We start from the raw sequence: 13,742 nt of genomic DNA, 5'->3' as shown, positions 1-13,742 counted from the left end.
GCGCCCAGGATACAAGCTAGGTAAACCCAGCCACGTTATTGAGGCACTTGGGAGATGAGGGAGGTAAAGTACGAGTTATCAAGGCAGCAGGTGTTAAAGGGTTCATAATGCTCCATAATTGGCCAAAAGATGGAACCACCTCCATTTTTAGGGCAAAATTAGGTACAATCCCATGTATGTATAGTTTTCAAACAAAATAAACGTGTATTTGGTGTTGTGATGGATGAAGACTAAGGCCCATAGTCTGTGAATTTGAGGCCAGGTAGTATATAGAGAGATGGTTTAGAGAACTTGTGGTAGTGAATTGAGGATGAAGGAGATATTTGTTAACACTTCTTTGAGGTCTATGTATGCTATTAAAATTAACCTTGTACTTTTTATATTTATTTCTTAACCTTGTACTTTTTATATTTATTTCTTAATATGCTTGAAGCCCTTGTTTAATCTTGTGCCATTCATTTACTGCTCAGTTGATTTCTGTAATCAATGTCTAAGGCATACCTGCCATCGCTTCTGTTTCCATAATTCTGCATTCCAAATGTTTCTAAAAAGAATCAAATTATTGTCTTCTCATATTTTTTTCAAAACTTTAAGTCAGAACCGAAAAGCTCTTCTCTAAACTACCTTGTTTTGCTTTTCTTCCCGTACATTCTCAAGAACAAGGGCAGAACTCCATGAGAGCATGACATCGCAAAATTTGTTTCATTGAGAACATTGCCAGCCACGTGTAATATTGGGACCTTCCAGTAATCATGTATCATCATGATGTTATTATGCTAAAAAAGCGTGAGAATATCGGATGATGATTTAAAAAAAAAACGTATGCACAACCAGATATAGCAGAGTGTAAAGCCAAGACAAAAATCAGACAGAAATACTGTGAGAAATATGTGTAGACTCGCCCTGATGTAATCGGTTAATTGTACTTGGGTAAAGGTATTGTTTCTGCAAAATTTATCAGCTGTCAAGCTATAAAGGCCTCAGTGACATTAAAGACATGTTTCTACTAAGGCAAAAGTTGTGGAATCTAGTGGCAAACTGAATTCACATTTTACAACCCCTGCTTAATTTATTGTGGAACGTGGACTTTGACTATCTGTGGCACATCATGATGTTGAAATCAATGTCACGGATGGTACTAATGATTAGAAAGATCCAAAACTGTACTTGTATCTGTGAGATACTATTAAGTTTCCTACTCTGGCAAAAGTTAGCAAAGCTGTACTGGCAAGATATCATTGTAACTTGGATTATGAGATAGCAAAGCTGTATGGGCAATATATCATTCTAACTTGGATTACGAGATAGCAAAGCTGTATGGGCAATATATCATTCTAACTTGGATTATAATATAGCAAAGCTGTACTGGCAAGATATCATTCTAACTTGGATTATGAGATAGCAAAGCTGTATGGCAATATATCATTCTGACTCGGATTATGAGATAGCAAAGCTGTATGGGCAATATATCATTCTAACTTGGATTATGAAATAGCAAAGCTGTATGGGCAATATATCATTCTAACTTGGATTATGAGATAGCAAAGCTGTACTGGCAAGATATCATTCTAACTTGGATTATGAGATAGCAAAGCTGTACTGGCAATGTATCATTCTAACTTGGATTCTGAGATAGCAAAGCTGTACTGGCAATATATCATTCTAACTTGGATTATGAGAGGATCTTTAGTATTGTGAACAAGAACTAAACAGAATTTAAATCAAGCCAGTCTACTGATAACAGTAAGTATCATGACTAGAAAAATTATGGCGGCAACTGATGGTTGTTTTTAAGATATGGAGCATAGTCAAAAACATGAATATAAAAGTGCAGCTAGGGACAATCTGGCTGATAATATTCCAGTAGAATAACTTAAGCTATTGAAAGTGGTTTAATGCTTAAATTTGTTGGAATTTTTCCTTTTACTTTTAAAACTTGTATTATTGTAACATAAATGTTCAGTACTTGCATGCAATTTGTAGGTATTGGCTAGATATTTTCATTATTTGTGCTATGCTATTGTTTGATGAGCTGTACTAAAAAAAATGTTAATAAGTCACCCTGTCAATAAAACAGAACCTCTTGAAGTTGGCAGCTATGATACAACAATCAAACTGTTGGGGCTAGGTGACCTAAAATTTGAAATGGCATCTAAAATGTTCCATAAAGGTAAGCCATTGAACAGTACTTGGGCCACTGCTTTGACTTAAAGTGAGTCTATTGTCTGTAATTGCCCAAGAGCTGTTTCACTGTTACCATAGTTTCTGTTGAATGGGGTTCAGAGTATTGAGTTTATAAGATTATGCATGCCAGAATTCTCTTCATCACTTAAGCACTCGGTGTGGACATTATCTGTGAATCTCAGTAATCTGATGCTGTAGTAACTGCTGAGAAAAACTGCTGGGCTTTGTGATTATTACAACAGATAAGATGGTCTTTAAGCAACTGAAGTTGTACATGAAGATTTGTGACCTTACTTTAGCAATTCATGCATACTACTATGGCAGAGAAAGGATGATATGTGAGCTAATTAGAGGATCACTGATGCTAGAAATAACCACATGCATATTTTGTGACTTTATTTGAAACCGCTAATCATGAACAGTTGTCAATGTTAGTATGGCAAACTGTAGGTCGGTAAAATTACAAATTGAATGAGATGAACAACTGGTCGACATCTGTTAGGGTAAACAAGTCTGTTATTCCATGCTTATAGTATCAGAGTTGACAATTTAGTCAGGGTCTTCTTGATTTGTTCATTTAAGGAACTTGGTTTGAGTTGAGATGTACTGCTATCATGTGTTGCAGGTCCTCGACCATAACTTCCGACAAGCCTATACCAATGTGAATAGATGGTTTGTTACTCTCATCAACCAGCCACAGTTCAAGAAGGTGATTGGAGACTTCAAGCTATGTGAAAAGATGGCAGAGTTTGATGGTATGATTGCATGGGAAGTTTTGGGATGGGGAAGTTGGAGCAAATAATGGTTGCTTTGAAAGATTCAGATATATTATCACAGCTGTGAATGACGAGATGTTTCACTTTTCCAGAATTAATGGTATTGTCAGATATGATTTTAGTAAATTATTTGATTTCTCCCTATTTATATAATTATCTTCTACATCCCAAATTGTTAAAGCTATGTTAAAAATCTAATCACACACACAACATCACAAATACCTTTCTCACATGGGCAAACTGTATCACATATATAGTAAGCAGAGAAATGTATATCACTTTATTGACAAGTTGCCTACAGTGTTAAGACTGTACGTGCAGGTTTCAGCTGCAGATATGGCTATGCGAGCTTAAAGTCCATTTATGTCAACAATTATGATTTTTAACTTGTCAAAAGTCATTGAAACAATTTCAGCCAAACTTGGCTGGGAGAGCATCCTGCCATAAAGACCTTTAAAATTCTTTACCGTAAATGCTAACCCACTATTAAATGTGGCCGCCATTACTATTAAAAAAAAGACTTCTGAAGAAGAAAAAAACTTTGTTGGTGCTAATTATCGCTATAATTACCAGTAATGATCAAAGTTACGGTTTAACGCCATTGTTCAGCACACGATAGGCTATACATCGTGACCAGTATAACTGATAGAGGCAGAACTCTGGAAAACCCAGCAAGACCAACTGGAAGCTACTAGCAAAGTTTCTCACATACCCACATTGGCTGAACCTGATACTCAAACCCACGCAGATGGAGGTGATGTAGCAGGGACAAGCACTTCAGACAACTATGCCACCTGTAATCAAAGTCGTCAGACGGTCATTCATTGTAACACTTTCCCTACCACTGGCATGTATATCGACTACATACATTTGACTTGCCTCTACAGCGACTGATAAAACTGCTTGTAAGGAAGCACTGCTAGCCGCCATAGCGGATATATCTACTTGCCTGTTGTGCGCTATAGACCCCAGTGAGAGATAGATCTGTGCTATATGTTCATGTTACACATGATTTAATTCGTCAACAATGGACAGTAAAAGAACATTCACCTAATCAAAACAGTTTACAAATGAGTGTTCTTCTGAAAAATGTAATTTACTAAATATGGCTGCCAGATACAGATTTTCTGGAATTTTGTCAAACGTGATAAATACATATGGTTGTTGACCTTAGAAACGATGACTTTAGCTAACAATTCAGAATCACAATATTTATGATTTTCAGAGGATGAGATTGGTGATATTGTTTTATGAAGTGTTAGCAGCGACATCAAATTATCTTTGTCTATTCTGTCGGAAATTGAGACAGAATCAGACGATGAAGACAGTACATGTGGATAGGACAGCCATGTGTTCTGCAGGTCACCAAGTTCATTGAAAGCATTAGTTTGAAAAAGAAAAAAAAGAAGATGCAGCATGAGGTATCTATCTTGTGCAAGCGGTGTGATGTTTGTCTGTGTAAAACAAACCTGTTTTTACAAATATTACCAACAGCAGATTAAGAAATAGTAGAACATAATGACCAATTAAACAGTTGTAAATATGCAGACCTGCTAGCCCATATCATTTTGATGCAAGTGTTAGGAATATGACCTTTAAAATACGGACTTAATAAAAGGTAAAACTACGGAATTATGATTTTTGGGGTAAAATTATGATAATTAGCTCTTCCATGTTTGATTGGGGGGGGACCACTAAAGTGGAATTAGATAACCAGACTAACTTATAGATGCTTTAAAATGCACGTTTTTCCATGTGAAGCGTCTGCATGATCAAATTGTTGATTATATAAATTTTTTTTAATGGCATCCAGCTATCAATCCATGTTAAAGATGAAAGGAAAAAATAATCCTTTTAAATAAAAGTTTTAATAATTGGTACAGAAGAATAAAAAGAAATATTCAGATTCTTCTAAATGAAAGCAGGAAGGGACACAGTTACGTTTAAGGGACATCATGTGTTGATTTGAATATGTTGCATGGAGTAGGAAATAAATGCCGTCATTTGAAATGGAGCAATTTTTTCTTCCAAGAATCAAGTCAAGCTGAGAAATAGCAATGAGCCAATGTGCTGTATAGGGCATGGAACTTAAGGTGTATGTGTACTTTACAGACTTGTGAACATAATGTTTACCATCAATGCATTAGTTTGGAATACCAAACTTTTTTTATACACATTTCCATCTTGACAATAGCACTATTTGAGAATTTGTTACACCTTACTGAAAACTGGTCAAACTTACAGGAAAAAACCCAGCTGCCTTCCTGAGACAATCTTGTTTGGGTTGGCAGGCCTGAATATTTGTACAGATCTGACATGTAGCTGTATAAAATAATGACAAAGTGTTACAGATAGTGTGTTCTATGCTAAATTCATAGAGTTCTAATCAATCTTGTGAAAGCCAGTTGAGTAAAAGAGTCACACAGACAAAATGTAGTTTTAGCTTTTTTATATGTATGGTTTCATTGTATAAAACAGTCAGTTACAAGAAAAATTACTAGAAACAATTGACCGATATCCTCAAATCATCAACTAAACGATATCATCAACCGCAGTAGTGATCAACAGCAGCCAGGCATAGCAGTGAACTTCTACAGCAGCACTCGTAGTTCAATGCAACCAAATAAATAGTGCAGATGACCTCGAAATAAGACTTGTCGAGACTTTGATAAAATGCCATTTGCACATTTGGATAAGTATTTGGGGTTAAATGACAAATTGATGAAAATTGTAATGAGATTCAGAGTGCTAAGTTGCTTGCACTGATAGTTCAGACAGGATAGAAGCCAGTGTAAGAAAGTGCATGATGCCTGGCTTAGTGTTTGGAATAAGGATCTCTTTGGATTGAATAAATTTATCACTCTGACATAGCTGCCAAGTGTCCCGTTTTTTCTGTATTTGTCCCGTATTTTGGACCTGAATACGAATGCACGTTTTTTTGGCAAAAAATACGTTTTCTGTCTTTAAAAAAATATTGAAAAAATTCCCTGCAATTTTCACTTTTGAACAGGTTGTCGGTTCCATTCTTATAGAAATGTATCGCATGTACATAGGAATACAGTTCTACGATATGATTAGTTCATTCGAAATTGAGGCTACAATGCCTGTCTTTGTCCGCCATATTGGATTTCGCAAACAGTTACCGCTGTCACTGTATCTCATTTTTCGTAATATTCAGCTTCTAATCATGTTGAATAGGAAAGCAGAATATTGAGAATTATCTCCAGGAAAGACCAAAAAAAAAAAGAACCAGAAGGACAATTGTGCTGTCTTGTTTAGATTTGTGAAACCATCTAATAAAGGAGAAAACTACGTTTTGCAAGTTGTGTAACGTGATTTCGCTATTGGGCGCCTATGAAATAAAGAGCACGAAAAAGCTAATAAACATCAACTTGCTGCTTCATCATACACAACTCAGCCTGAACTTGCGACGTATATAAATACCAGAGAGAAACTTGATGTAATTTGATCGAAATTCAGTTTATTAAATTTCTTTTGGAAATTAACCTTCCTCATTCAGTTACTAGTCTTGCTGGCGATTTATTTCGCACACGTTTTCCAGACAGTAAAATCGCAAAGGATTACTCGTATGCTAGAACAAAAACAGTTAAATAAGAAGAATAGAAATCATCAGCAAAGGTTGATACATTCAGATTGATAATAATTGGAACAAGATAAGGTGTGGAAAAGGCTTCTATAAAAAGTATGTGTCTGAGTGTGTTACACTCTTGCACCTTCTGAATGGGCATCCAAATGGAATATGGTACCACATATGCATATTTGACATTAAATAATTATGTAAAGCACTGTCCTACTTTACTGATGGTTGTATATGTTGTAAATAATTACATGTGCATTAAAATTTTAAAAATCGGTATTTGTTCCTGAAAATCAGTATTTTTGTTACAAGAAGTGAGTATTTTTTTATTTGGAGGTTGGCAGCTATGCTGATGGACAAACAAGAGCTATTTGGCAGTGGTGTGAAGATTGTAGAAAATTAATCTTTATGGCAACCAGTGGTTCTTCTAATATGCAAAATTCGACATTTTTTGGGAGCAGACTGCAACTTTTTCTAGTGAAGCTTCTAGTTGAGACCTCTAGAAGCTGCTCTTTGTCACTGGACAGTTTGACCTATTTTAGTGTGAATGTCCACTAACAAATATGAAGACAGTGCAAATAGGAAAATATTTTTTTAAAAATCGGGAACTGTTAAACAGAATTGACCAATTTGCCAAAAAGCATCTTGTTATGCTGGCTTTTCAGTTCTACACATGTGATCATGTTTGTAAAAAAACGTACTTATTTCTAAAAAGTGCTTAACATGGTTTAACCAAATTGGACAAACAATTCTGGCATAAAACCTTTCAGACTTTCCGATTCTGGTCATTTATTCAATATGGCCATTGTTACTAAAACGTGAAAAACCTTTACATAACTTCTTCAGACACAAAAACTAAGAGCAGCAGAAGCTGACAGAATGTAACATCATGCTGGTGTCGAGTTTTCAGGTTTGCCAAAATCGCCTACCAATATAGCCACTTAACAAATTCAGAACATTTTAAATATTGGAAAGCATTGTACCAGCATAGCTGCCAACCTTCCAGGCTCACAATTAGTGAAAATAGGGATAAAAGGTTGTGAATTTGGACATGAATTTGTGAAAAATACCATGAAAATAACTCCATCCACTCTGACCACTCCATCCACACTGACCGTCAATACTACACTATATCAAGTTCGAAAAATAAAAATAAAAGACTACATATATGCAGAAATATTTATTTATCAAGACATGATACTGTGGCAGACTTGAACTTCCTCAACTGCTTGATCGTAAATTTGTTTTCTAACAGTTCCGATTTCTTGCCTGCTGGTTGATATTGGGGACTAAAGTTGCTGAAAAATTTTCTGCAGCTACGGAAGCCCTAAAGTCTGTCTTATTTTTCCTCACTAAAGAAAATAATCTTTCGCTGTCACTGTTGCTGTGAGGAATGCACAGGAGGTGCAGCATTTTTGGTTTTTCCACAGGAAAATTTGGAAGCGATTTTCGAGTCCGGGAACGTTTGATGATTTGTCAGAACAAATGTTTAGCATGGTCTCCAGCTGATAAAGGTTAAAAGGTAGATTGTGTTCGACAAGAAAACTCGCAAATAATGCTTTAGTGTTGGTTGCTTGCAGGTCTTCCGCCAATGGTTTAAAATATTCCAGAGCTGAAATCTGCGAATTCTTAATTTTCCCAAACTTCTGTGTGTTTTTTGCAACCGACATTCTTCCTCACATCTAGCTACCTCACATTGTCTCAGCGATGGCACACTGAGTGCAAAAAGCATGATTGAATATCAATGTTTAATGGCAGAATGCACAGCCAATTTTTGATATATTCCAAATTAAACATCACTTTTTGAGTAATACATTTCTTTTTCCTTGGTGGTGAAGACATTTTCAAGATCTTACATGTGATGCTGAACGGTAACTCAAATCAGTGTTTTGACGCATGTGCTGAGCAAATTTTCTGTTAGGCCCCAGTTTCTTTCAAAGGCATTTGTAAAACTACTCTTATACATATAGACTAAAAAAGACTAAAATGCTTGCTACCGGACGAACTGTACTAATTGGCTGTAGATCTACTAAAATCGTGATCAGCAGTACCGGACTGTTTCGGCAACTGCAAATATCATGACTAGCGCTTAACGGGAAATCTGTTATTTTATTAAAGATTTAAAATAATTGAGGATTGGAAAATTCGTGAAATTTTGGCTTACGGCGTGAATCCGTGAATCGCTGAAAAAGTCGTGAAATTCACACCAAATTTGTGAGGGTTGGCAGCTATGTACCAGTGGACAATGCTTAGCCATCTGCCCTTGCATTTAGCTGTGAAGAAGGTGATCAGTCTATGTCCAATTTTGTTTTGGTCATGAGTCTACACAGGTGACATGAATAACAATGGAGACTTGGACTGAATTTAAATATGGTCTTGTTTACAAGTAAAAGCTTTAAAGGACAAAGTAAAATAGCCAACTGTTGATTTAAATTTGAAAAATTAATGTGGCAGCCTCACATGTCACTATTTGCGTCAGTTTTTGTGTACATTATTCCTCGGTTTCAGTTTGGTATGTGGCCATTAGTCCATGTGAACTATTTTCCTGGATAGAACACTAACATAAGATGACCTTGTGTCAGAGACTAAAGTATTTTGTTTCTTTGCAGCCAAGAAGTATGCTGAGCTTCATGGAGGAAGTGGTGGAAAGAAAGAAAAGGAGAAAAAGGACAAAGGCTCCGTACAGCAGCAAAAACAAGAACCAAAACAAGAGAAGAAAAAGAAGGAAAAGCCAAAGGTAGCAGCTGCTTGAAATTACCTTTTTGTTAATAGTGTTACAACATAACATTTTGTACTTGTTATTATATGCAAATCGTTATGGGGATTGTAATTGTTAGCTCTACTGGTAGTAAATTGGAAGAGTTAACGAGTGTTTGTTCTGTCCATCCATTATCACTACACATATATGACCTTTAGGATTGCCATGAAACTTAGCACATCCATCCTAGGGTCAGGTTGGTCCAAAATGAAAATGGTCCTACTACTCCACAATAAATGGTCAAGAAGGTGTTTACGCTAAAGGAGTTCATATGATGTACGTTGATCCTAGAGGATAATTATGTCAGTCTGACCAATAGGGCCAATATGGCAACAGCATACCAGTTCTTGTAGTGATGATATTCAACGAACCCTGATTTCTGACAGTTTTGTTTGAATGCATCTTCTGTCTGAATGAGAGCTGGTACTGTGTTGCTTTCACTATGCTTACTAGAATTAATCATGGAATGGTGGGTGGGGGGCTTCAATTTTTAGTTCTACAGGCTATAGAACCGAAGAACTTGTAGGCTGGTCTGTGGTCTGTCTGCCCAATAGCATGTTATCAGTATTCAGTAAGTATTTGCAGGATGGCCATTAAACTTGACAAACTCTTTAACAACAACTTGTTGGTCCTAGATACAAAAAATATGGGGTTGCTTAGACTTCCAGTATGGCCACTATAGTATCTGTCTTGAAAACATTTTATTGCTATCATGCCTGAATGGATGCTTATCTGAGCATTGGGTTTTCACTAAAAGACTTATGTCTAGTTGGTCCTAAATGAAGAGTGCCAATCTGACAATTGAAGTCATTTTTTCAATATCTTGGGGCTAAAGAGTGGAAAGTCAAATCAGTCTTGTGTTTTCACAAGATGATTTCTCATGATGTCCATTTGGTTCTCGATGAAAATCCCAGCCAGCCAAATGACTGCTGCAGGATCTATCTTCAAATCTTGTTAATGCTGATCCACTTGAGTGGATGATCACATCAGCATAAGGTTTTCACTAAAAGACTTCTGACGATGTTTCTTTGGCTGATCTGAAATCCAATATGGCCAGAACAGCAGTCACCTTGAAAATCTTACCTCCTAGATGGAATGTCATGTGAACATTGTAGTTTTTCATCAGAAGACTTGTGACATCTTGATACTAAGTGACAAGGTTGCCAATCAGACATCCAGTGTCATCACCTCACCCCAAGTAACTACCTACCTATACATACCAGTTCTTGTAGTGATGATATTCAACGAACCCTGATTTCTGACAATCTTTGCTTGAATGTATCTTCTGTCTGAATGAGAGCTGGTACTGTATTGTTTTCATTATGTTTACTGTTGCATCAGACAAGGAATGGTTGGGATGAAATAAAAATTAGACAAAAAGAACAACATTCATTTATCAACTCGGCTGGTCATAAAACAGCAAAATAGTTTGTGATATGTCTGTCCAGTAGCATATTTGTCATTACTCCATAACTACTGCAGGATTGGCATCAAATGTCTTGTTGGTCCTAGATAAAAATTGGTGATGGCTAGACATCCAGTATGGTCCACCATATGAACCAGCATGGAATATGTTTATTGCTACCCAACCTGAATGAATGTTAATATGAATGAGCATGAAGTTTTCACTAATATACTTCTTATGATGTCTAGTTTGCAATCTGTTATCAAATATGGTCAGAACAGTAGCTATCTTGTTAATGCTACTCCTGAATGGAAAGTCGTATCAGCCTGAGGTTTTCACTGGAACATGCTTGCTTTGTTGCGCTGGTCTTAATAACATATTTTTACTGATCTGATGTACAATATGACCACTACAGGGGCCTTCTTAAAAATCTTGCTATCGTTAAATGGAAAGACATTGACGTGGGTTTTTCAGCAGAAGGCTAACTGATGTCTGGTTGGTGCTGATCTGATTTCAAATATGACTGCCACAGTTAACAAATATGTATTGTTTGGCCTAAATGAAAAGGATGCTAATCTGGCATCCAGTGTTTGCCACATTAGCTAATATGAAAGTCTTGTTGGTCAAGAATATCGGAGAATTTCAACTTTTGCCATTTGAAAAGAAGAAATGAAATTGTCTAGAATTGGCATCCCCTTTTGAGCACAGATTCAAATGTGTTAACTGATCAACAAAGTTCAGTTAGAACAGGATTGGATCAAGGATGCACGATTCTTGCAAAATTCTGAAATATGCTACTTGCACTGCATGCAGCTTTTCATGTTATACTTGAAATTTTATGCTGGCTCAGTTTGGAAAAATTGGATACCAGTCAGTGAAGTAATTATTGAATGTTAAGTTTTGATTACTTTCCTACCTATATATGTCACCTGCCCAAGACCTACTATTGACATAATGGAGAAACAGACCAATGCACTTTATTTTTTTGAGGGAGATAATACTGAAAGTGTTCAGCATGAACAACAGAAAAATACAAATGTTTTTCAGCACTTTTATACAAGCCATTTTGAGTTCACTGAGCAAGTTTGATGAATGATGGTCCAGACCGATTCACTTTCCAATTTTCATTACAGGTCTTGTGACGAAATATTGTCTTTCATTTTTATGAGGTGTATAACTGGCAAAAGAAACTGTTTGAAATCGTCACGCTGAATTTAATCGACAGTTTGCATTATTCTACTTCGATTTTAAACTTTTAAGAATTTCACTGACTAGGAAGAATACTATGATAGATAAAGTGGTTCACCAACCTTTGCTGTGGGAAGGGTCATGTCTGCATCATTGTTTTATTGAAACTGAAGAAATGTCCTATAAATAATATACCTATCCATTAAGTAGTCATATTTGTTCCTGAAAGTTAGTTTGTCCCATTTGTGCTTTAAAGATTTTCTTTATCATTCTGTATTCGGGTTGAGGTGTGTGGGACAGATTTATGGAGCCTTGTGACTGATGAAACAAGTCATACTTGCAATTCTTTTTCATAGCTTAGAGGTAGTTGTGGTGGTGATCAATATCTACATGTTACATACAGGTATCAAACCACTATTTATATTACAGCCAAAGACCAGTCTAATGTGGTGAAGATAAAGTAAAATAAAAGTAATATTTTGAGCTGCACCCATTGGTTGGTAATTGGTTTTAATTTTTTTCATTATACATTTCATAATCTTCAATCAGTGTACTATGGTTGACAACAAAATATTTACTTTTATTTTGATATCCTGTCTTTAATTTTCTAATGAGAAAATATTTAATGGACTATTGGTCAAAGGCTGTTATTGGTACAGGCCAGAGTTGCCCTGTATACATTCAAAAACATGCTGCCAAACACCTGTTTTTGAAGGCTAGAAAAAAAAACACATTTTCTCAAGATATATAATGAGTGTGCTGGTTTTTTATGCCAATTAATGAGGAACTTTGTTTTAATTTTTTAATGTATTATCAAGTTCTTTGGGAAATGAATTAGTGGTGTGGTCTCTATATGTGGCAGCCTAGTGATTTATTTTTAACTCTACATGTCATAGACCAGAAGAGCTTAGGGGATCATCTGTTGTCCATCATCCATGCACCTGTTAGTTTTCATTGCTACTTCTCCTGAACTACTGGGGGAATCGCATTCATGTTCATCCCATGGTCTAGTTAGTCCTAAATGAAACTCATGCTACTTAGACACCATTATGGCAGCCACAGTGACCATGTTGAAAATATTGTTATTGCTACTTATCCTGAATGGATGGTCATATCAACAAAGGGGCTTTGCTAAAAGACTTGTGATGTCTAATTGGTTATACATGAAAATTGGGGCAATCTGATATCCAATAAGGTTTTGACAGCGGTCATCTTGTTATTGTTGCTCTTAATGGAAAGGAGAATTGACATTTGCTTAACACCAAAAATATTCTTGTGATGTTTTGTTAGTCATAAATATAAAGGGTGTCAGTCTATGGCAGCCATCTTGAAAATCTTGTCACTACCTAAATGAATGGTTATATCAACATGGGGTTTTCGCTAAAAGACTTCCTATATTCCTATAATTTCTAGTTCATAAATGAAGTTGAGGTCAATCTGATGTCCAGTATGGTTACTGGGGTGTCCATCTTGAAAATATTGTCGTTACCCCTGAATGGATGGTCATATTAAGTGTTTTCACTAAAAGACTTCTTGGGATGTTTAGTTGGTCATAATAAAAACCGGGAATGATCTGGTGACCAGTATATCACAGGAAGACCTTGTGATGTCTGGTTGGACCGAAATAAACTGAATCCTTGAAACATGTAGCAGCCACAGTGGCTATCTAATTATCACTACACCTCCTGGATGGATAACCAGATGTACATGGTGTTTTCCTAATGGACTTGTTATGGTTGGACCTGATCTGATGTCTCTTATGACCGTCACAGTGGCCATCTTGAAAACCTTTTTATTGCTTCTCACACACGATAGAAAGTCTTGATGCCATGG

The 13,742-nt window shown here is 36.2% G+C and overlaps 1 protein-coding gene across 1 annotated transcript in view; it reads left to right on the top strand.

The window, feature by feature from the left end:
- The window catches only part of LOC149808437 (elongation factor 1-gamma-like), a 51,351-nt gene that overhangs the window by 22,311 nt on the left and 15,298 nt on the right, over positions 1–13,742 (top strand). The window contains exons 6-7 of the mRNA XM_089977185.1: positions 2,810–2,939; positions 9,168–9,295. Coding sequence (XP_089833311.1) covers positions 2,810–2,939; positions 9,168–9,295 — 258 coding nt within the window. The remainder of the gene's footprint in view (positions 1–2,809; positions 2,940–9,167; positions 9,296–13,742) is intronic.

This window comes from Sinohyriopsis cumingii, chromosome 1 (genome assembly GCF_028554795.1).
Source record: "Sinohyriopsis cumingii isolate HCF-2022 chromosome 1, ASM2855479v2, whole genome shotgun sequence".
Taxonomy (NCBI): Eukaryota; Metazoa; Mollusca; class Bivalvia; order Unionida; family Unionidae; genus Sinohyriopsis; species Sinohyriopsis cumingii.
The sequence above is the reverse complement of the archived record's forward strand: the minus strand, read 5'-3'. Positions and strand labels throughout refer to the sequence as shown.